Source organism: Urocitellus parryii, chromosome 9 (assembly GCF_045843805.1).
Source record: "Urocitellus parryii isolate mUroPar1 chromosome 9, mUroPar1.hap1, whole genome shotgun sequence".
NCBI lineage: Eukaryota > Metazoa > Chordata > Mammalia > Rodentia > Sciuridae > Urocitellus > Urocitellus parryii.
In genome coordinates this window covers 139,347,854-139,373,220 of record NC_135539.1, presented here as the reverse complement: position 1 = coordinate 139,373,220, position 25,367 = coordinate 139,347,854, and the positions used below count along the sequence as shown (strand labels likewise).

General features: G+C 37.8%; 1 protein-coding gene across 4 annotated transcripts; it reads left to right on the top strand.

Moving 5' to 3' along the window:
- Positions 1 to 20: 20 nt before the first annotated feature.
- Positions 21 to 24,454, top strand: Dars2 (aspartyl-tRNA synthetase 2, mitochondrial). Of its 4 annotated transcripts, none has more exons than XM_026388499.2 (17): positions 21 to 654; positions 1,334 to 1,433; positions 2,823 to 2,889; positions 4,915 to 5,016; positions 5,386 to 5,481; positions 7,131 to 7,254; positions 7,971 to 8,017; positions 9,132 to 9,238; positions 10,315 to 10,384; positions 11,239 to 11,388; positions 12,558 to 12,665; positions 14,698 to 14,760; positions 17,472 to 17,624; positions 19,730 to 19,948; positions 20,162 to 20,272; positions 22,211 to 22,286; positions 22,984 to 24,454. In XM_026388499.2, the coding sequence occupies exons 1-17, from the start codon at positions 528 to 530 to the stop codon at positions 23,196 to 23,198; spliced, it is 1,935 nt and encodes a 644-aa protein (XP_026244284.2). In that variant the 5' UTR covers positions 21 to 527; the 3' UTR covers positions 23,199 to 24,454. The 4 variants fall into 4 exon arrangements, with proteins under 4 accessions (XP_026244284.2, XP_026244283.2, XP_026244285.1 ...); XM_026388498.2 differs by having other exon boundaries at positions 11,209 to 11,388; XM_026388500.2 differs by lacking the exon at positions 17,472 to 17,624 and having other exon boundaries at positions 11,209 to 11,388.
- The last annotated feature ends 913 nt before the right edge of the window (positions 24,455 to 25,367 follow it).

Sequence of the window (25,367 nt, the reverse complement as noted above, 5' to 3'; positions counted from 1 at the left end):
ACAAGGACCATTGACTCCCCGGGTCTTGCGTGGTTTCTGGCCTACGAGTGCTCTTGATTTGGTTGCCTTCCTTTTCCTACGGAAAGTCTTAGGTCGGCTGCCAGGTCTAGGAGATTTGGAACGCAGGCTGTTTCCTCCCTGTTTTCCGGTTCTGCGCGTGGGAGCCTTCGTTCTGGCGGAGAAGAGGAGGAAGCGTGCGCCTGGTGACAGGCCTTTCCGCGTCGCGCTTCACACTGGTCCTAGGGTCACTCGGCGCAGCGGCATTGATAGAAGTGGAAAGTGATGCCCTGACGGGGAGAGGGCTTTTCCCTATCCACTCATCCAAGGGCCTTCCAAACCTTGCAGATTTATGTAGTTGCTAGACACTCGTACCCGGATGTTCAGCGGAGGAGGGCTTAAATATTGGAGAAGAGTGGGAACTAAAATTTTAAGGGACTTCGGTGCATTTCCAAAACAGAGTTTTGAGCACCGTCCAACACCTGCAGCGTGGAATTTGTGATCGTCTCTCGCCGTCCTGGGGTCTCAGCATGTACTTCCTCTCCTGGTTAAGTCAGCTGTGCAGGGGTTTATCCAGACCCATCGGAAGGACAGCCCAGCCAACCTGGGGTTCTTTCTCCCGAAGTCTGGCGCTGAGTTCACAGAGGAGAATTCCAGGTGAAAACAGAGAAGAGCCTGTTCTTTGCAGCCATTTTCCCCCTGATAGCTGTATGTATGGAGAAATGGAGAAGCAGATCATTTCCTTTTTATAATCCTTATAATGCATTTTTTCATTGTTTTTTGTTGTTGCTTTTGTTTTTTAACGACCCTAGAAAGGTAACCGCATTGTAGTCTATTCTGTTTGGTTGATACTACAAGTAGGAAGCCAAAAAGAACCTTTCACATTTTTGATATTTTTCCAGTGTACAAGTGGCTATTACACACTAGTTTCATACTACAGCTATATCGTTACTGCACCATCAAACATCTTTAATTCCTAATATCATATTTCATTTCGGGAAAAAAGTGTAATATTTAGAATTGGGCAATTAGGATTTTAGGTCAGTGCAACTGCTAGATCCAGAAAAAGCCTTAGCTTTTCTAACCCAAAAAATTTTTTTTGGGTTAACCAAAAAGAATTTTTCCTAACCCAAAGCAAAAATTTGCATTCAAACAGTTAGTCACTTGTCTTTTGACACATTGGTAGGTAAATTTAATACTGGATGAATCTACATGCTCTAATTTACACATTTCTACCTGAAATATTTAAGAATCTGTGAATTGAGAATATTTTTAAGCAATCTGCAAGTAATATATTTTTAATATTGCCTTTTACACATTTGTGTTTTTTTCCAAGAATTCAATAGCTTTGTTGCCAGGACCAACACATGTGGAGAGTTACGTTCTTCTCACTTAGGCCAAGAAGTCACCTTGTGTGGATGGATTCAGTACCGAAGGTAAATTGAGTTATAAGTGGATGGTGGGCCAAGGACCAGTGGCAGACCCTGTCTCATAATAGAAAATGGTTGAGGTATAGCTCAGTGGTAGAGCACCCCTGGGTTAAATCTCCCAATACCACCAAAAAACCCCTGAATGTATGGTAATTGTTTCCCGAAAGCAATTTCAAACCTTTACTAAATTTTAAGTATTCATGAGAATAAAAAGCTTTCTGTAACCCCTGCAGGACTCTCAAAATTCACTGAATTCTTATTTCTCATTTTTGTTTTGAAAGATCCAAATGGTGTCAGTCTTAGTAAGTACCAGAAGAGAATAAAATGAAGCTTGGTCCTGGAATGGACTAAAAATAGCCCTGGGCTAAATAAATTGGAAGACTTCCTATGACCAGTAAACTAGAAATGGGCCCACATCCTAGAAACAGCTGGGAAGCTTCAATAGCATGGGGAAAGAGCTTATTTCATCCTAATATTAGGTAGAGAAAAAAACCTAAAAGCACCAACAGTGGTTTCTTAAGATCAGAGCCTATTTTTTGTTGTTTAGCTCTGTATTCCAGACCATATGTGAACAGATTCAAAATACATAGGTCACATTTTTTTTTATAAAGTGTATGTCCCAAGTGGGTGGATATTTACCCCATAAATTTGGTGATTTTTGTTTCCTGAACCCAAAATCTGTACCTCTTTCAGATACTAAAGTCAGGATGAGGAGTGTAGATTGAATGTTAAAATGTTGAAATTTGGGGAATTTTTTGGTGATTTGTAGAATTGTTAAATTAGTAGTTGGAACTCTTCTAGGAAATTTCAGATCATATACCTTTTTAGGAAGGAAAAAAACCTTAACATTGCTATATTTCAAAAATGATTTCTAATACCATATTATGTCTGAATGGCACCTTATAAAAAATTTCCACGTTTCATAAAATTATCTTATGCAGACTTAAGCCAATGAAAAGTTCTTTTAATTTTTTTTTTAATTTTTAGTTGTAGGTGGACACAGTACCTTTATTTTATTTATTTGTGTGGTACTGAAGATCAAACCCAGTGCCCCCACGCATGCAAGGCAAGCTCTGTACCACTGAGCCACAACCCCAGCACAAGTTCTTTTAATTTTAAATCTGCTTTTTCATTAATAAACTATCTATAGAAGAGTAGTGGGCTATATAAGTGACCAATTAAATTGAAATTTTAAAAAATGACTTGTTTTCATTAATAAGCAATGTAGACAATAATTGCATAAATATAGCTAATGAAAGTACATAGTTATTCATAAAAAAGGAACATGATAAATTGCTTGGGGTTTTTGTTTTGTTATTGAACTTGTTTACTCTGATTAAACTTTGGGCTTAGAGATTTTATCCTAAAATGTTCATTTTATTTTTCATTAATCAGGCAAAACATCTTCCTAGTCCTAAGAGATTGCCACGGTCTTGTTCAAGTTGTCATTCCCCAGGATGAGGTAATAGAAAGTGTCCTACTGTTAAAAGCTTCTTTGATGCTGTGGCTACAGAAAGCTAAGTAGCTTGATATAAGTGTGTTTGAGATTTTAAATTCAGGGGCTTATTGTTAATAAAAACTAAAAACTACCATAAGCAACATTAACATGCCAAACTGGAAAAAAAAAAATATGTGCAACTCATGTTACAGAAAATGGCTTCTCTTTTTTTTTTTTAAAGAGAGAGTGAGAGAGGAGAGAGACAGAGAGAGAATTTTTAATATTTATTTTTTAGTTCTCGGCGGACACAACATCTTTGTTGGTATGTGGTGCTGAGGATCGAACCCGGGCCGCACGCATGCCAGGCGAGCGCGCTACCGCTTGAGCCACTTCCCCAGCCTCATGAAAATGGCTTCTCTAATAGCTAAAAGGTTATTAGAGCCAGGCACGGTGGCGCACACTTGTAAACCCAGCAGCTGGAGAGGCTGAGGCAGGAGGATCAAGAGTTCAAAGCCAGCCTCAGCCACTTAGGGAGGCACTAAGCAACTCAATGAGACCATCTCTAAATAAAATACAAAAAAGGTTGGGGATATGGCTCAGTGGTTAAGTGTCCCTGAGTTCGATCTCCAGTACCAAAAAAATAAAAAATAAATAAAAATTAAAGAGTACTACAAATCAATTAAAAAAAATAGACCAGTGGGCTGGGGATGCAGCTCAGTGGTAGAGCACTTGCCTAGCATGTACAAGGCATTGGGCTTCATTCCCAGCACCACAAGAAAAGAAAGAAAATTTACAGAAAATATAAATGGCATGCAGACAAATGAAAGTATACCCAGCCTCACTCACAGGTAGAGCAATGTGAATTAAAACTACCCAGAATTGTTTTTAACACTTTGGATTGACAACACACTGTGTTTGGGGAAGCAGGTGCTCATACATTCTTGGAAGGAGTACAATATCATCGCTAGCTGTATGGGGAGCAATTTGGCAATATCAAGATTATAATTACATATATACTTTGAACCATTCATTTCACTTCTGGAAAATTACAGTTATCTTACATCTAGACACAGATGCAAAATGTCATACATAAAATGATATTCATTTCAGGATTATTTTTAATAGAAAAAATGGGAACTACAATGTTCTCAATAAGATATTAGTTTAAAAAATAATGTGCATCTTTACAGTGAGATGTAGAAAAAGAATGAATGGAAAAAGAATGAATCTCTTTACTAATAGGGAAAAAAATCCAAGATATATTGTTAAATGAAAAAAACAAACAAAAAAACCCACAACAGGATATAGACGAACATGTACAGTGCTGTTATCCAGATGAACTATGGTAAGAGATGGAATGTGTGCTCACTGTGTGAATGTTTATACGCATTGTGAAATGAATCTGCTAACATTGGGTGCTTCTGGGGAGGGGAACTGAGGTCCTTGAAGACATGGATAAGATGGAAACTTTTATCTTTTCTATCTTTCTATACCTTTTGCATTTTGAACCCAGCGAAGGGAACACCTGCTCTAAATACTTACCATTCATATTAGATAAAAGAACTGCCATCATGCCCATTGGGCACTGTGGGTGCCTAGTTGTGGTAATTTTTACAAATGCTTCTATGTCAAAGGAAAATGAGATTTACTCAGCTAAGTGAAATAGAAGTGGTGAACTATTTGGAGAACGAGGACTTGGAGGTGAGCATAGCTACCGTATAGTTCATTATCCATCGCTATTGGACGTAACTGCCCCTTAGACTAACCCTGGAGGCAGTTGTCTTCAAAGTATGAGGGAGGTGTTTGCATTACTAATAGTTGTTCTTATTTTCCTTTGAGAAAGTTTTTAAAACTCTTAACTGATAGTTTTACTTGCTATATTACATGGAGTCAAAATAAGGATGCAGTTTGCCAAATGTATTATAATACAGTCATCTTATGGGAAGTATTATGGGAGGTAAGTTGTGAATATTAACATTTTTCTAAGCCATAAACTTTCAGATACCTGTAAGTTGATTTGTTTCTTGGAACTGTTTTCCTCCTCTGTAGTCAGCTGCTTCTGTAAAGAAGATTCTATGTGAAGCCCCTCTGGAATCTGTGGTGCAAGTGTCCGGAACAGTCATTTCCCGACCTCCAGGACAGGAAAATCCAGTTAGTAGTTTAGAAACTGTTTATGTAAATTTTACCTGTTTGCATTGGCAATATCTTTATACAATTCGGGCAACATAGACCTGTTGTCCGTTAGGCACTAAATGCTCAGTAAGTTCTACCTTTAAACCTATAGATTTCAACATCTTCATTACAAATACATCTATATAAATATGCATGCTAAGACAAACTATCATCCATGGATAGGCACAAGAACATCAAAGCCATGCACAGATATATATATACTATACACTCTAATAAGGACCTACACATTTTACATCTATGAATAAAGTTGTGTGTTTTGTAAATGTGCATCGTGTACATGTCCTGATCAGCAGTTTTTAAAATAGGTCTTTTCTCTCTGTCTTTAAGAAAATGCCAACAGGTGAGATTGAAATCAAAGTTAAAACAGCTGAGCTTTTGAATTCCTGCAAGAAACTGCCCTTTGAAATTAAAGACTTTGTGAAGGTACTAACTTCTGTTATTAATAAAAGAGAATGTTGATGACCAGAATTTTCAGAGATTTTTAAAGAAAAAGTTTACCTTCTACAAAATTAAACATCTTACCAACAAATTGTTCTTAAATAGCGGCAGTTCATTAAGCTGTTGCAGTCTGTAAACACCTAGACTTTTTTCAGACAGGTTGAAATATGGGTCTATCTTTAAGACTAGAGGTGTTATATTTAAGTTCTTTGTTGCTCCAAAATGTTTAATGTTTTGTTTTGTTTTGTTTTGTTTTATTTTTTTAGAGAGAGAGAGAGAGAGAGAATTTTTAATATTTATTTTTTTTTAGTTCTCGGCGGACACAACATCTTTGTTGGTATGTGGTGCTGAGGATTGAACCCGGGCCGCACGCATGCCAGACGAGCATGCTACCGCCTGAGCCACATTCTCAGCCCCATGTTTAATGTTTTGTAAGAAAATTTATATCTATCTTGGAAATCATTGAATGGTGTAGGGGAATCCTGCACCTATTACATTTAAGCCTCTAAGAGTGATAAAATTGTGGTTAGAGTGACTTCCCAAGCCCAAACATGTAAATAGAATTACTGTAATTTAAGATGTTCTTTGCCAAAGTTTGAGGGATCACCGGAGCTAGATAACACTGGGTAAGTACACCCAGATGATTTTCAGCTGGGTCACTGTTACAGGCTTTTTTACTAGAGTGCTGGGGATTAAACCCAGGGCCTAATATGCCATGCCAGTGCTCTATCCAGTCCTATATACCTCATTTTAAAGTGATCTATTCAGGAACTTTTAATTCTGTAGCCACTTAGTCTTATATTTATAAGTTCTCAATACTCAGAAAAAAAATAATGGAATTACAGAGTTGACCTCAATGTGAGAAAGAAATATACAGATTTCTCAAGATAAGCATTTAGAAAGTGAATTTAGAGGTATTTCTTACTATTTCTGTTTCTATTATCTAAGAAAGGAGCTATTTTGGAGGGAAATGACTTTCTTTAAAAAAAGTACTCAGCACAAAGATGGATGCAGATTTTCAGCCTTGAACATAAGCACACCTCACCCATTTCTGCCAGTACAGCAGAGGAGGCTCCACCTGCCATCCCTTTACATTCCTTACACTTACAGTCAAGGGTCTCCTCCAGGTAATAATTAAGTCAGCCGTTTTTGATGTGTTTATTTTGTTTTGTTTTTGTAGCAGGGATGGAACCCCAAGGGCACTTAACCACTGAGCCATACTCCCAGCCCTTTCTATTTTTAATTTTGAAACAGCTGAGGCTGACTTTGAACTTGCAATACTCCTGCCTCAGCCTCCCAAGCCACTGGCATATACCACCCTGCTGATTGATATGTTTTTTTAAAAGATCTTTAAAATTTTCACTAGTCAATTATGGACTTTAATGAATGGATTAATGTTTAATATAATAGGTAAATTTCAATCAGTGAAGGGTGATGTTAATACTCATGAATAGTAAGAAATGTAAAATCTGTATTAGTAACAAACTTAGAAGTTGTAGGAGCTGAGACTGGCCAGGTGTACACATGGTGCAGATAGCAAGCTGTAGGCTTCCTGGTGATGGAAGCTAAAGACAGAGCTAAAGATAACACCTGTAATTCAAAAAGTAAACATAAAAATCTTTAAATTTGTTTAGAAAACGGAAGCTCTTCGTTTGCAGTATCGCTACTTAGACCTTCGTAGTTTCCAAATGCAGTACAATCTGCGACTGAGGTCCCAGGTGGTCATGAAAATGCGGGAGTACCTTTGTAATCTCCATGGTAAGGGAAAGCCTGAATATCCTTTGGGGTTTTTTAGCATCTCTTAGGTTGTATTCAGTTTTATTTTATCCTCTCCTTCCGTCATAGGTCAGGTATTGGGAGAAATTTGGAACTGACGCCATGTGTAGTTTTTGAAGAAAATTTATTTTACAGGTGTTTGTCCTAGAGCATAGTTTAGTCACTAGGTGCTCACTGGGTCACATATACTTCCTTTTGAAGGTAGTAATACCTGTTACATTGTTTAACCTAGCATTTCCCATTGTTATTGAAGGCAGGACAGCCCTTTGGTTGTTTCTACAGCAGAAGTTTTCTTAACGTTTTGTTTATTTATTGTTTACTTATTCATTATTTGCTGGAACCTTGGAAATGGCTTGTGAATTTAACTAGATACCTTGATTAGTTCTGGGGAAAAACTGCACTATTTGTGTTATTGTCCCTATGCTTAGAACGTTTTGAATACCAGAATAATTTAGTATACAAGAATCCATCAAGTATTTAGGATTATTTTATATCAAAAGTATCAGCTTTATAAAAGAACAGAATCTTGAAAAGCTTCAGATTACTTCTTGGACTTATAAAAAATAAAACTAGGGTTGGCAGCTTACTTCAGCCCAAGTTATTAATTAAAGGAGAGCCTTTCATTTGTTGGACTGTAGTATAGACATCATATTTGACAAATTCCTATCTACTAAATTCTGATATTTCTTTCTTTTTAGGGTTTGTGGATATAGAAACCCCAACACTGTTTAAGAGAACCCCAGGGGTATGTATATTCCTGAAATCATTCTATTAATAATGTCTTATTAGTTGTAAAACTGAACCACTTTGCTTTTGTATTCACTTGGTCCACTTTTATTTTTATTTCATTTTACTTACTACCACAGGATGGTCACATTAACTAGATTGTCTTAAGAATTGAGAAAATTGAGTCAGTAATTTGAGTCAGAACCTTTTATTTCATGGAGATTTCTTTTCCTTGCAATTCATAGATGTAAATCATTAATGAATTGGTTCCTTAAAAACAAAACCCTTGTTTATTAAGAACTGACATTTTGGGGCTGGGATTGGGGGTGTAGCTCAGTGGCATAGTGCTTGCCTAGCACATGTGAGGCACTGGGTTCAATCCTTAGCACTACATAAAAATGAACAAATAAAATAAAGGTATTCTGTCCATCTACAACTACAAAAAAAAAAAAAAAAAGTACTGACATTTCAGCCAGGCATGGTGGCACATGCCTATAATCCCAGTGACTTGGAAGGCTGAAGCAGGAAGATCACAAGTTCAAGGTCAGCCTCAGCCACTTAGCAAGAGATAGTCTCAAAATGAAATATAAAGGGCTGGGATGTAGCTCAGTGGTAGACTGTCCCTGGGTTCAATCCCCAGTACAAAAAAAAAAAAAAATTTTTTTTTTTAAACCAAACAGACATTTCTAAGTGTGTAAGAGTGTGTGTGTGTGTGTGTGTGTGTGTGTTTGTTTAACCGCCCCCTTTACCATCTCTTCTCTGTGCTGGGAGCAACTCTCCTGAAATGTGTATCATACTCCAAGCTCCTCCCCACCCCCATCTTAGTCAGAAGCACTTCTCTGTTGCTCAGCACCCACTGTCTGCATTGGTGCTGAGACAACAGACACACAGATGAGATCCTCAGAAGCTTGCTGGTCCCACATCCCCTGACCTCATTTGTCTCTAGCCACAGTGTCCAAATCAGCATCGTTTCAAAGGACATTGACACAGCACCTAAGTTCACTGGGGAACATTGCTCTTTAGTTAATTTCATTGATGAGCTGAAGTATACACTTCCATCAGTAAGTTATACCTTGGGTTTTTTTTTTTTTTTTTTAAATAATGTCTCTCCTTTCCCTATCTGTCTTTAAAAGGGTGCCAAAGAGTTTCTAGTACCATCCCGGGAACCTGGAAAGTTTTATTCTCTCCCTCAGAGTCCTCAACAGTTTAAGCAGCTTCTGATGGTTGGTGGTTTAGACAGGTGAGTTTTTTATGCTATAAAAGTTGTCAAAAAAATGAAAAGGGAGAAATGAAAGAAAGGGAAAAGATTCAAAAAAATTGTCTGGCCTCTTAAGGTTATAAAATTTATAGGAATTCAAAGAATACTTAATAAAATACCCTGAAAACTTCATAGTAGTCCTCATTTAGTAAAAATTTATTGCTAGGCCCAGTGATGAAAGCTAAGGCAGGAGAATCACAAGTTCCAGGCCAGCCTCAGTGACTTAGCAAGATCCTATTTCAAAATAAGAAATAAAAAGGACTGGGGATGTAGCTCAATGGTAAAGCACCCCTAGGTTCAATCCCCAGTACTGAAGGGAAAAAAAGTTTTTTTGACGTACAAAGGTCTATGCTGATAGATGTGACGAGGTTAAAAAGAAGGTTTTGTTGTCATGAGTTAATAAGATGAGCAAAGCAGAATAGAACAATGAATAAAACCAAGTGTAAAATAAACCAAAATATAAATGCATGGAAATTTGAAAACTGACCCAGGTTCAGTGGAGTGAGTCTGTAGTCACAGCTACTTCGGAGACAGAAGATGACTTGAGCCCATGAGCTTGAGACCAGCCTGAGCAACAGTGAGGCCCTGTCACAAAGCATAAAAAAGAACTTTACAAACTAAGTATGAAGAGGTTTGAAATTACATTGAAAGCATCCTGAGTCACACCCTCAGAGAGCTGCATTTCAGCAGGGGTGGGGATGAACATGCAATGGCATAGAACAGGAAACTACAGTGTGTTCTTACAGCAGAAGTACCTCAGTCTGGCTAGAGCAAAAAAGTAAAATGCTGAGAAGCACTGACTAGGAAAAAAAGCATCCAATGGTTTACATGACACTCTAATTACCACTGTCCTAAGGGGCCAGAGAATATTTTAGAAACAATATATAGAGTAGTAACTTCTCTTGGGTCAGCTGTGTATCCAATTAAAGTATCATTTTTTAAAAAAAGTTTCTTATGTCTTTGAGGTATTCATTATTAATTTATTTTACAATCTGCCTCGTGATAAGTTTGTGTGTTCTTAAACCCATGACTCAGTTGGTGCTTTGTTTCACTTGTAGATACTTTCAGGTTGCCCGATGTTATCGAGATGAAGGTTCAAGACCAGACAGGCAGCCCGAGTTTACTCAGGTACAAAGTTACATGAACACCAGGGGAAGTAACTTTATATACCTAACTTCTCATTAAGTATTACCCTGCACATATGTAGTTAAATTCACCTACAGTTGAGGCTCTCATTATCCAATTTTTGGTCTATTTCATGTGTCCTTTTCATGAGGAGCATGGTCATCAGCTGAGGAATGCCAGAGTTGTCATCAATGTTTGACTGTTCCTGACTTGAAAGTCCTTAAAGCAAATTTCTTGTATAATAAAATCTTATAATTCTAGGGCTGGGGATGTAGCTCAGGAGTAGAGCTCTCACCTAGCACCTGTGAGGCCCTGGGTTTGATCCTCAGCACCACATAAAAATAAATAAATAAAATAAAGGTATTGTGTTCAACTACAATTAAAAAATAATTTTTTAAAAAAAAAACTTGTAATTCTGTATATTGATATTTGTTTATCTGTGGACTTATCAAAGCCATTATGATTTTATTTCTGTATGATAGCATATTAATAAGTATGATAAAGTGTAAAAAAATCATACGCTATGGAGTTGGACAAACCTGGGATCACATGTAGTTTCACAACTTCTTCATGGTGGTACACAGGCAAATTACCCAGCTTTTCTGAGCCTTAAGCCATGAGATAGTTGTGGGAACTAAGCAAGTTAATATAAGGCATTAGCATAGTGCCTGACCTAAAGAAGATATGCAATAATATTTACACTCTCTCTATATATTGTGTTTTTGATACAGAATCCTGTGGTAAACTGAAAGCAGAGAAATGTATATATACATATAGTGTGTGTGTAACTATTCCAAGTTAGTGTCCTTGTGTTATTTTGGTTTCAGATTGACATAGAAATGTCTTTTGTAGACCAGACTGGGATCCAGAGTTTAATTGAGGGTCTGCTCCAGTATTCCTGGCCCAGTGACAAAGACCCTTTGGTAGTTCCTTTTCCTTCCATGACCTTTGCTGAGGCATTGGCCACCTACGGAACTGATAAACCTGACACTCGCTTTGGCATGAAGGTATTTCTCCACACTTTTCCAGAATCCTGCTCTCAAATAGTTCCACAGTCTCTTAAACCATTTTAATGAAACTTGTGTTACACACTGTTAGATATATTTTTGTTACCTTGTTACAGAACTACAGCAAAAAAGAATAACATGTTAGCATTAAATTGCGTTTTTTTCTATCTAATGTGTTCCAAGATCCATTTCCAAGAGCAAGATACTTGCTATAAAGTTTTTATTATAGTACTTACCAATTATTGATTATAGGGACATGAATAGTGACTTGAAAGAAAAAAATGTATGCTTTCTATTTTTAAGCCATCATGGTACTTGGAAGGCAAATGATCCAGAGTTCTTCATTTTCCTTGGTCAATAAAAAACTCAAACACTTGAAGACATTTATTCAGATTATTAATATCTATGTGTATGAAAGGACAAGAGTAGAATTTATATAGAGCAGTTTCATTACCAGGCTTTCCATTATTTGCTCTGAGAAAGCAGTAGCCCTTGAACTTTGTAATGCTGCTGATATTTCTGAACCTCAGTTCTCACAAAAATTTCTTAGAAATTGAATTCTGCCTAGTCAATAAATCTGTGCTCAGTTTTTAGAATGAAAAAAATACAATGATGGGGTTATAGCTCAGTGGTAGAGTACTTGCCTCAGTGGTAGAGTACTTGCCTCGTACATGTGAACCACTGGGTTTGATCCTCAACACCACATAAAAATAAATAAGATAAAGCAAATATATTGTGTCCATCTTAAGAAATATTTTTTAAAAATAGGATGCATACAAAGTCATAACTGTACATATAGCTACCAACTTAAATACTCATATCTTCATTTGTGATATGGAATAACGGGTCTTAAGTCCAACTGGTTGGGTTACATCCTGGCCATTTACTAGCTTTGCCATCTTAGACAACTTACTTTCTTTTCTGTGTCCCAGTTTACTCATTTATGAAATGGGGATAGACTGTCAGCCTAGTACTCTTGTATGGATGAAATAAATATTTGTAAAATACAAGTTATGATGCTCAATCCATGAGCATAGTGCTTAGCCCTCTTTGAATGTAAATATTAACTTATCAAGATCTATTCCCTTCTTTGAAATCTTATTTGTAAAATGTTTTTTGAGATAAAAATGAGTTCATGTTTAATTATCTTTTTGTTGCCCTTTCACCAGATTGTCGATATCAGTGATGTGTTCAGACACACAGAGGTCAGATTTCTTCAAGATGCACTTAGTAAGCCCCAGGGAGCTGTCAAAGCCATGTGTGTCCGTGAAGGAGCAGTAAGTGAAGCATAGTTCTGTTTTTTCTATAGTGTATGTTTTGGAAGTAAATATGTTTAACACTGGTACATTTAAACTTGAGGAAGAACTATTCTCTTTAAATAAAAATATGTACTTTTCAAAATCTAGCAGTGTCCCTAAAACTCTAAGTAGAGAACAATAAACCTTAAGAATGTGAGTTTGTATTCGAGATCTTGGCCACCCTCTTTTTTTCCTTTCTTTTAAACACTGCTATACACTGATATTGTACTTCATTTGGGATAATTTCATTGGCAATACTTTATAAGCATAAATGCTGGATAGGATTTAGCATTTCATCATAGTGTTGGTTTATCCAAAGGCTCTTAACACCTAGCATAGTCCTGGCCTGTTGATTTTTGGTGTTCTGAAGATTCTGGCCTCAATAGGGGAAGCAAAGGAGGTGGTACTAAAAAAGCAAAAAGAAAGGGAGGTAAGAGGAGAAAGGAGAGTGGTTGGGCTGAGCAAGCACTAACTGTAAAGTGATGGGACACATTTAGTACTATAATAAGTATACTTGCTTTAAAAATAATGAGTCATTCCAGAAGTTTCTTCAATCAGATTACTATTTTGAAAGATTATGCTCGTTTGGATACATAGTATATTTAGAATGGGGGAAAGAACTCTTGTCTTATTACTCTATATTCACTTCATATGTTCAGTGGAAAGTAATTTGGTATCCATACTCTCTAGTCCAGATAAAAAGTGTGTTCAGGTATGCCAGGATAACTTATTGCCTGTTGGTATTATTTACCCTGTTTCAAGTGTATCTTTTCGGCTGGGGATATAGCTCAGTTGGTATAGTGTTTGCCTCAAGTGTGTCTTTTCTTCTCTTAAGTAGACTACAGGAATATATATTATTTTTCACCTCTTTGTATCTCCTGTTCCTAATGAAATGCCCCAGGAGAATAGCTGAGGATAACCAATGTCTCACTTAGACATTAAGATAATTTGAAATAAGATGCAAAGAATTTTAAGAAACTTAATCCAGGGGCTGGGATTGTAGCTCAGTGGTAGCGTGCTGCGCTTGCCTAGCATTGTGTGAGGCACAGGGTTCAATTCTCAGCACCACATACAAATAAATAAAGGTCCATCAACAACTAAAAAATATTTTTTTAAAAAAGAAGAAAACATTAAAAAAAAACTTAATTCAGTTTATCAAAAGCAAGATATAAAGAATTTTTAAGAGACCTTCAATAAATTCTGAATCCTTTTGTGGATCTGAATTTTTTTTCTTTCACAGTTCAGTTATATTTTATTTATCCTTTGTATTCCACATCTAAAGACTTCTGGGGAAAGACACAGCTCTTTCCAATGAGACCTGCATAATTGGGAAAAAATAAGACCTATAATAAGTTTTAAAAATGTGTTATTTAGGGCTGGAGTTGTAGCTCAGTGGTAGAGCACTTACCTAGCACCTGTGAGGCACTGGGTTCAATCCTCAACACCGTATTGAAAAATCAATCAATAAATAAATAAGAGTTAAATTCTTAAACAGGCTTCTAAATAACACTTTTTATGTGGCACACACCTGTAAGCCCAGCTACTCAGGAGAGTGAGGCAAGAGAATTACAAGTTTGAGGCCAGCCTCAGCAACTTAGTGAGGCCCCAATCAAAAAGTAATGTTTTAAAAAAAGCACTGGGGCTGTAGTTCAGTAGTTCAGATGTGGAACACTCCTGAGTTCAATTCCTCATACAGAAAAAAAAAATTATTTTTGGTCGTTTAGAGTTCTAGTGGCTTTGATGGGGTTGGGTGAGGTTAAGGTAGGTAAGGAGATGAGGCAGCTGGGGCCTGGTTTTCCTCACTGCTTCCTGCTCTGGTTTGTATCTTCCTAGAGAATAGGATCATCCCAAAGGATGGCAGGAAAATTTGTAATTTAGTAGCAGAAATTAAATTTGTATTAAATCTCACTATTGTGATGAAAAAAACAAATATATTTGTGTTCCATTGATGTTGTAAACACGTTTATGAAGCTGAGTGTCATATTAATGAGTTTTCTTTATTTTTCATCAGAATTACTTAAAAAAGAAAGACATTGAGTCCATTAGAAAATTTGCAGCTGACCATTTTAATGAGGTAAGGAATTAATTAAAGCAGTTTTCTTCCTTTTGGGAATTCAGTATTTTTAACTGATTGCTTGAGCTTTTAAGATATCATTAATTTTGAGGGTCTTGTTATTGCAGATTACACTTCTGTTTATTTTTAAAGTTAATGTTACCCCTGGGTATAACTCAGTTTAATTGGAAAATAAATAGAGCCCTACATGCTCAAGGTTTAACAAAAAGCATTACAAGCATGAATGACTTCCAGTATTCAGGGTTATTCCTATACCTATTTTAAAACTCTACATCCAACTTTGACAGACACATTTTGTGTTTGAGACCAGCCTGACAACAGTCAAATGAGACTTCACTTTTAGACAATCTCATTCATTTCCTGTTTCTTTATATTCTATACCTTTGCTTCAGCGAGATCAACATTCTTACAAGCCTAGGATGGTAGTACAGCCTGTTATCCCAGCTTCTCATGAGACTGAGGCAGGAGGATTGGCAAGTTTGAGGCCAGCTTGGATGACTTAGCAAGACACTATCTTAAAATAACAGCATTGGGGATCTTTCTTAGTGGTAGAGCACTCAATTTTTTTTTTAAATATTTATTTTATTTACTTGTATGTGGTGCTGAGGATCGAACTCAGGGCCTCACACGTGCTAGGCAAGCACTCCACCACTGAGCCACAACCCCAGCCCTGTTTTTAATATTTATTTTTTAGCTGTAGTTGGATGCAATAATTATTTTTATGTGGTGCTAAGGATCAAACCAAAGGCCTCGCATGTACTAGGTGAGTGCTCTACTGCTGAGCCACAACCCCAGTCCCTTTATTTTTATGTGGTCCTGAGGCTCGAACCCAGTGCCTCACGTGTGCCAGGCAAGTGCTCTATCACTGAGCCCCAGCCCCTCCAATTCTTTTTTGAGGAGCATTACTTTAAAACAGGATCTCAGTATGGTGCCTTGGCTGTTCATATGGTCTCAAACTCATGGGCTCAAGTGATCCTCTTGGGTAAGCTCCCAAGTAATGGACTACAGGCATGTGCTGCTGTTATTTTAATTAAATTTAAATAGCCATACCACATAGCCATGGTTATTACTTCTCCCATCTGCTGTTACTGATGAGAAGTATAATGTTTGTATGGATTTTTTCCTTTACAGCAGACATGATTATTTGATTATTTTTCTCTTTGGAAGTTTTCAGCCTCCTGAAAACTTTTTTCCGGGGATGGGGGTCAGTGTTGGGGACTGAACCCAGAGAATCATGCATGTGAGGCAAGTACCCTAATGCTGAGCAACACCAGCCCCTCCCAAATCTTGATGCTCTAAAATTTCAAGTTTGGATCACTTTTTTTGATACCAGGGATTAAACCCAGGAACACTTAACCACTACGCCAAATCCCCAGGCCTTTTTATTTTTTATTTTGAGACACAGTCTTGCTGAATTGCTGAGTCTGGCTTTGAATTTGAGATCCTCCTGCCTCAGCCTCCCAAGCTGCCAGGTTATAGATATGTGCCACCGCACCTAGCCTGGATCATTTTTTTATTCAAGTATTGCACACTTGAAGGGCCCTTTCAGTATGAAAGCTCATGTCTTCATCTGGGGAAATTTCTTGTACTATTTAATTATTTTGTTGGATTTTGTTTCTAGGGCTGGGGACTGAATCCAGAGCCTTACACATGCTGCACACCAGTTCTATCACTGACCAGCTCTTATTATCTCTAGCATTTCTCCGAGTTGTATGTTGAACCCTTTCACATAGCTTATATTGCTTTTTCCCCCCAAGTCCTTTCCTATCATTTTCTCTATCCTTTTATTCTGTTTTCTAGATTTCCTCAAGTCTTCTGTTGAACTTTTTTTTCATGTTTGTATTTCCAGTAGCTCTTTTCTATTTTATTCCGATTTTAATGATTTTTTTTTTAAATGGTGAAGAATTTCTTCAATGTGTGGTGATTGGGCATGTTTAAGTATAAGGCCTTCTAAAAGCTGGTTGGAAATACAAGGTCCTGGGAAAGGCTTTGTGAATGGATAGGTTTAGGGTGAGCAACAAGGTTACTTGGCTGTTACCCTGGGGACTCAAGGTGTATGAGTCCTAAGCCTCTCCAGGATTCTGCTGGGTAAAACAGTTCCTTCCTGTGCTGAAGCTGCCTCCATTCTTTTCTAAGCCAGAGCCATCTTCATCCTGCTTCCTTAACCATCCCTATATCATTCGCTTGGAATCTACCAGAAATTTCTCGTCTACTAATATTACTCCCTATGCTTCATTCCCATTTTTTTTTCATTGTGGTGAGATTACTTTTTTAAAATTCCTTTTATGCAATGCTCAGTGATGCACGCCTATAGTCCCAGCTACTCAGAAGGCTGAGGCAAGATCACAAGTTGGAGGCTAGCCTCAGCAATTTAGCAAGACATTCTCAAATGAAACAGTTTAGAGATATAGCTTGTGGTAGCATGCCCCCTATGTTTAGTCCCCAAAACCACAAAAAATAAAATTCCTTTTTATCATTTTGAAGGGATTCAGGGAAGAGAATAGTGATAATCTCATATAAATTCCACTGGGAGCAAGAAATCTTTGTACTATGAGAAAATGAATCAATCTCACTTTTTAAAAAATATGAGTAAGGATTATGGATGTAGTTCAGTGGCAGAGGTTTGCCTAGTATGCATAAGGGCCTGGGTTCAGTCCCCAGTACCACAGATGCACACACACAAAGTAAGTGATTCTTTTTCTTTATCACAGGAGGTCTTACCTGTATTCCTAAAAAACAAGGAAAACTGGAATTCACCAGTTGCTAAATTCATACTGGAGAAACAAAGATTGGAATTAATTAGACTAATGGAGATTCAAGAAGATGATGTAGTCCTCCTGACTGCCGGAGAGCACAAGAAAGCAGTAAGAAGTCACCTGCAGGCATCTGTGCAATGGATGCTAAATGTTGCCTCTCTTCTCCTGTGGATGTGCACATTTAAAATGACTTGTTAATTTCAGAGATGGAGCTGCATCCACTGTTATGTGTCTTTCAGTACTTCTTAATGCACTATGTTCACACTGGAGTCTTTTCATCAGCTGTCAGACTCTATTGGCATCATCACACAAATTAGATCTGACTCAGATTAGGAAAAATGCCTGAGTAGAGGGTCAGTAGTCTTAGTTATATAACCATGAAACACTTTTCATTTTTAAGGTTTGCAGATGAAGGAAATCTGGTAGTTGCTGACTTTTGTACATAGTGCATTACCAAGAGTGTGGCGGGACGGCTCAGACTGCTGGAGGGCTGCAGGCTGAAAGATACTCCTGGACCCGCTTAGTCAAGGCAGGACCTTTTTTCTCAAGAGCAGTAGTTGTAGGTGGTGAGTGCTGCCATGCATTGTGTAAATCACCATTCTTCAGGGGATATGTGGGAGGCTGGATTTACCTTTAAGAATCCTTGAAAGATAGGCAAAAGCGTAGTATAAAAATCAAACGAGGGGCTGGGGTTGTGGCTCAGTGGTAGAGCGCTTGCCTAGCATGTGTGAGGCACTGGGTTTGATCCTCAGCACCACATATAAATAAGTAAATAAATAAATAAAGGTCCGTCAACAACTAAAAATATATTTTAAAAAAATCAAACATGAATATTGAAAATATATTGTAAATGTTAAACATAAATTCAATTTTTTTCACTGTAATTTATATTTTCCCTTACTATTTCTTTCAAAGGAAAGGTTTGTTTTCAGCTTCAAAGCTCAATATAATTCATTATCTTTCCCTTCTGCAATAGCAGAGTGAAGAAATCCATTTAAATACAAATTTTATTATTAATGAATTTCTTAAAAAATACATTGCAATTTTATATAATATAACATTCTGCTGCAAATTAATTTGGTGTGAACCAAACATTCTGCTGTTTCTTTCTAAGGAAGGTAGACTACAATTCCTGCTGAACCTTTCTTGAAAGAAAGACACAAGACTGTGGGAAGTAACATTAACTTTCTGAAAAATGTCAGAATGAAGGTGTCCTGTGGGAATAGAATGGATCTCAAAGTGGCCTCCTAGGGGCTGGGTTTGCAGCTCAGTGGTAGAGCACTTGCCTGGCATGTGTGAGGCACTGGGTTCAATTCTTAGCACCACATATAAATAAATTTTAAAAAGAAAGATTTTTTTAAAAAGGTCCATCAAAACTAAAAAAGTATTAAAAAAGAAAAAAGTGGCATTCTAAGCATCTCCAGGCATGTGATACTTTTCTAATAAACTGCCTTCTCAGGGAAACTCTGCACACCATAGTTAGCATTTATTAAGTACCTCCTGTTTACCACTGATCTAAATACTGTGTATATATTGATTCATTTAATGTCCATGCCAACCCATGAGAGAAGTACGGATATTGTTATTATTTTTAAAATAAGGAAACTTGCTGGGCATGGTGGATTACATGCCTATAATCCCAGCTGCCTTTAATCCCACCCACTTAGGAGGCTGAGGCAGGAAGATCCTTTGAGCCCAGGAGTTCAAAGCCAGCCTGGACTACATAGTGAGATCCCATGTCAAAAACAAATAAGGGGCTGGGGCTGTAGCTCAGTGGCAGAGTGCTTGCCTAGCATGCATGAGATACTGGGTTTAAGCCTCAGTACCACATAAAAACAAAATAAAGGCATTCTGTCCATCTACAACTACATGAATAAATTAATAAGATCACAATAGTGTCTTGGATTAAATATATTCATCCCCACTTTACTGTGGATAAGGGCACAAAAGAGTTCCTAAATAGCCATACTGAGGCTCCAAACCAAGTCATTGAAGCTCTGCTGCCTGTGTTCTTAATCACTGGATTACTAGGTGCTCACCACCCAGTTAGCTAAGACTGCTAGTCATCTTCAGGTCTCTGTCTCCTAAGAAAGAACATCTCATTTTCTAGTTGGCTGCTCTTTTCCTAGAGAATAGTGCTTCAGAACCCAGGTGGTGGCATATGCTGCTTATTGTTAAGAAGCTAACTCAATGTTTGTACCTTTTGTTTGCAGTGCTCTCTGTTGGGAAAGTTACGTCTGGCATGTGCCGACATTTTGGAAATGAATGGTATGGTGCTCCGTGACCCAGCCCTGTTCTCCTTCCTTTGGGTGGTGGATTTCCCACTCTTTCTTCCCAAGGAGGAAAATCCCATGGAGCTGGAGTCAGCCCACCACCCATTCACTGCTCCCCACCCTGGTGACATTCACCTCCTGTACACTGAACCTGAAAAGGTACTATATCTGTATTTCCAAATAAAAAGGACATATGTAAATAAAGATAAAGTACTTCAAAGTTCATAGTCTAAAGATAGCTAGGACCAGTTCTGGAAGTCCCAGGAGAAATTGAGCCAGTGGTTAATACATTGTCTAAGTAGCTGCAGCATCTTTAATCTGTAGAACAGAAAGCTAGAAGTTTTCCCTAATATAAAGGCTCTGTGAATCTAGGTTCGCAGCCAACACTATGACTTGGTTTTAAATGGCAGTGAGATTGGAGGAGGTTCCATCCGAATTCACGATGCAGAGCTACAGCATTACATCCTGGGGACACTACTGAAGGTAACATACCATCTAACATGGCCTCACTGTTTTTCCCTTGGTTTTGTTAAACATCCGTCATGATTATTTGCTAGATACAAATAGTTTCAGCTTTTCTCTCTACCTTTAGTGTAGGACTTAAAAATGTAAGTGAAATAAGGATAACATTAGTGCCTATTATATGCCAGTAACTGTTTATATACTTTCTATGCATTGATACATTTAATCCTCATAGTAATCTCATGAGATAGATACCTTTATTCTTTGAAATTTCAGAGATGAAAAAGAGGCAGATGAAGTACCTTGACCTATAGTCACACACAGCACAAGATAGGTAGAGCCAGGAATTGAAGACTGGCTCTTGAGCTCAACTAGCTAACCACTACACTACTCGAAAGTCATTTCCAAGCCAGGCACAGTGGTGCATGTCTTTAATCCCAGTGACTGGAGGCTGAGGCAGGTAGATCACAAATTCAAGGCCAGCCTCCGCAATTTAGCAAGACCCTATCTAAAAATAAAAATTTTTTAAATGAGCTGGGGGGCCTGGGGGTATAGCTCAGTGGTAGAGCACTTGCCTAGCACATGTGAGGCACTGGGTTTGATCCTCAGCACCACTTAAAATAAATATATAAAATAAAGGTATTGTATGCATCTACAACTAAAATAATTTTTAAAAATGGGCTGGGGATGTAGCTCAGAGGTGAGGCACCTGAGTTAAATCCCCATTACCATCCCCCCTCCAAAAAAGTTATTTCCAGTAACTGAAAATGTTGAGAGAGAAAAGTATGAAGAGATTTTATGCCTTTTAATAGATATATTTGAGCTGTATGAAAGGTAGGGGTATATTTTAGTGATATAGAGAGTGGGATTTGGTCAGAATTTTAAAAATTGAAAAATAAAGGTCGAGAATTTAAAAATTCAGTGATTTCTCTAGGATAGGATAAGTTTCATGAAGGAAACCATCCATCAATCTGGTCCTAAAAACTAATTTTGTGGGACTAACAGGTATGAAGTAGGATGTGAGAGCCCATTTGGAAAACTCAAAACATCAGGTGCTCTTTGATTTTAAGGGCATTGTGAAACCTGTGCCCTTTTCTGCCTGAAGCTCCCAGACCTGTTTCCAGCCTACCTTTTTCATTCCTTTCATTGTCAAGCTTTTCAGAAGAGTAAGAATACACTTCTTTGCCTCTGGTGGTTCTTAGCCCTTTCCTACTGCCCATTAGAACAGAATCATCTGGCTGGACATGGTGGCACATGCCTATGATCCCTGCTACTTGGGAGGCTGAGGCAGGAGGATCACAAGTTCTAGGCCAATTTAGTGAGACCTTGTTTTAAAGGCTGGGGGTGTGGTTCAGTGGTAGAGTGCTTACCTGGTATGTGCAAGAACCTGGGTTCAATCCCTAGGAAAGAAAGAAAAAGAAAATTGAATCATCTTTCCAGTTTTTAAAAAAAAAAATCCCTGATGCTTGGGCTCCACATAAATAAAATGATTGGTACTCATTTGTTTGAAGTTCCTCACTAGATCCTACCCTAGAGTCTGGCTGGAGAATTATTCCGGTGCTTGGCCTTCAGCCTCTCCTGCCTCCCAGCAGCATTTGATACTTATGCTTTTCTCTTGGTCCCTGTGACAGCACAGCCTGCCACTCATCTTGCCCTTTTGAGCCTACCTTGGTCCGTCTTATTCTGTTCCGATTAGCACAACAGTAATGGTGGCAGTTACTAGGCACCAGGCACTTTTCTACATGTTGTCTGTGATTTGTCTTGTTCCCTTGCTAAACTGTAAACCTCTTTAAAGTTTTTGTTTGTTTGTTTTAACTCTGCTAATGAATTTTCATGATAACTTAGTTAAGTCACGTTAAGGTTAACTCAACTTTATTTCCCATTAGCACCTAAGCCTTGAACACAGTACTTAGTGGACCTTCGGTATTTATATTTAATGGAATATCTTTTGAATTTCAGGAAGATGTGAAATTACTGTCCCATCTGCTCCAGGCTTTAGATTATGGGGCACCCCCTCATGGAGGAATTGCCTTAGGTAAATAACTTGTACATTTATAAACTACATTTCATTCCATAGCACTGTCTCAAGTTGGGGTTTTTAGCCTATGATAAGTGGTGGGTGGAGTTGAGGTCAAGCGTTCTATGAGAATGTAAGTTTGTTTTAATTTCAGTAATATATTTTTATGTATGTATTTTTTTTTTTTTGGTACTTGAGATTGAAACCAGAACTTCACACATGCTAAAAGCACATGCCCTAAAAGTATATTTTACTAGTTAAAACTTGACATAATTTTGCATTTGAAAGGTTTTTATGGTACTGGGGATTGAACCCAGGGAGACTCTACCACAGAGCTACACCTCGAGCTTTTTTTTTTTCCCCTCCTTTCCTTGAGGCAGAATCTTGCTAAATTGCTCAGGCTGGCCTCAAACTTGGAATCCTCCTTCCTCAGCCTCCAAAGCCACTGGGATTACAGGCATACACCACTACCATGTCCAGTTCAGTTCTGTAAAAACAGAATACTATGGTTGGTGCAGCCTAGATTTTATTTAGAAGTTATATATAGAATTGTAGTTCAGTGTTAAGAGTGCTTGCCTAGCATATGTGATGCCCTGGGTTTGGTCTCCAGTATCACCAAAAATAAAGTTCTCTACAAATTTTATAGAAAAACTAAGACATTCCCAACATTTGATTACTATGTGTTTCTCATTGGCTAACTGTATTCTACTCACAGGGCTAGACAGACTGATGTGCCTTATCACTGGAGCTGCAAGCATCAGAGATGTCATAGCCTTCCCAAAATCCTTCCGGGGACATGACCTCATGAGCAACGCCCCAGATTCTGTTTCTCCTCAGGAACTGAAGCCCTATCACATCCAGGTCTCCTGGCCAGCAGACTCAGAAGCAGAAAGGAGCTCATTGAATCATTCACACCATCCAGAAAGTTGAACTTGAGTTTTGTCCTCTTTGCTTCACCAAGGCTAAAATCAAATCTGGATGTGTCACTCATCTGACAAGTCTGTAGGCGAATATAACCCAGGAAGGATTCTTCACAATAATGTATCAAAATTTCACAATATGCTTTTTTTTTTTTTTTTTTGGTTGGGACTTTTTTGTAAGTTCCTTTTTACTTGGAGTTAAAAATATATATATGGCTCTTTCGTGGGGTATTGTGGCTTACACCTGTAATCCCAGCAGTTCAGGAGACGAGGCAGGAGGATCATGAGTTCCAAGCCAGCCTCAGCAAAAGCAAGATGCTAAGCAACTCAGTGAGACCCTGTCTGTAAATAAAATACAAAATAGGGCTGGGGAGTGGGTCAGTGATTGAGTGCCCCTGGGTTTAATATCTGGTGCCCTACTACCGCATCCCCCAAAAAGGCTCTTTATTGGAGTAATATAGTGGCTTAGTGTTTTCTAATCATGTTTTTCATGTTCAGATGGTAGATTTACTCAGAACAGGAAATCAAATTATATAGAAAAATGCTTCTCTCTCTAGACTGCCACTTGATGGAGGGTTTCAGTTCATCCAGCCCTGATGACATTTCAACCATCAATATATTAAATAAGTAGCATAATATAATGCGTGTACACACACACAAAATCAGTCATGAAGTCTGGTTTCACATTAAGCAAATTTTATAGCCTCCCTATTTATGTAAAATGCAAACAATACTTGCCCTGATTACTTAGTAGGGCTCTTGCAGAAAGAAAAAAGGATTTATGAATCAGTATTCTTTGTTTCAATTTTTAGGGATAATCATTAGTCCTTGAATATTTTCCCTCAATTATAAATACTGACCTTAGACCAACTTCAAATATAAAAAATGTGATTTTATTTTGATAAAAATAAAAATTTAATAATTATAAAATGAGATTAATCTCAATACTGAAATTCTACTTGATCTTCTGCCTTGATAAAATTCCTTTGATTTATAATTTATAAACACTATCAGTTTTATGTCCTTATTTTCTCAACACTCTAAGCAATATAACACTATAAGAAAATAAGACTCCACCCAGTTAACTTGTGACACCTAGAAAGCTATGGAGTGCTAGGCACAATGGCACACACACCTATAATGCCAGTGACTTGGGAGGCCAAGGAAGGATCACAAATTCCATGCTAGCCTCAGCAGTTAAACAAAGAACCTCTTTATTTTAAATAAACCTTATTTTAAATGAATAAAAATGGCTGGAGATGTGGCTCACTGGTAAAGTGCTACTACTGGGTTCAATTCCCAGTACAGCTTCCCTCTCTCAAAAAAAAAAAAAAAAGCTATGAATGTTTTTCCCTACAACAGCAAATTGATTCACTATTAGAGCTTTTCCCTAAACTTTTTTTTTTTTAACCTTGTGTCTCCCTCATTTGCTGGTTCTTGCTGGCAAGGTTCCCTTAGTGAGGTGTCCAATTCTGCCTGCCCTTTGTCAGTAGAATTTCTAGAGATGCCCTTTATAATAAGAAAATTTTACATTCATCAATATCATCTAAGGTTGTTGGCTAATTTCTAAATACATATATATTTATTGTTCAATGCCTAATTCTCACCAAACTGTCCTGGAAGCAAGCTGTTTACAGAAGAGACCCACAATCCAGATCTTTTCTGGAATACAAATACCAAAGGCCCTAGGTCTCTGGGAGACAGTCCTGCCCTGACATACCAGAAATAATCACTTTGGGCATTACTCAACTTCAGACCATTTGGGGGTGGGGGGACCACTACTGAAATCTAAGTATATGTTACTATTTAAGACATCATTGTGGTAAGGTGATATTTGAAATTAAGCATTTTCTTTAAAAACAAATAAATGCGTAAGTTTGGAATGCATAAGCTATAGACTGGGAACCAAGAGTATTTCAAATTCAGTCTCCTCAGCCTCCAAGAGAATTTAACTGGCTTACTTTGCTTAGCATGATATTCTCCAATTTAAATGGACTAGGGAGCTGAATAGAAATGTTCATCTCTAGCAATTGGAGAAATGCAAATATACTCTAACATTGACCTTGTTTGTCATCCAAAAGAACAGGAGTGACAGATGCACTCACCTCTTCTAGAAACTAGGTGCTCTGGCTAGATGTCATGTTTTGCTGAGGCAGGCAAGAAACATGGCACAGGAAAC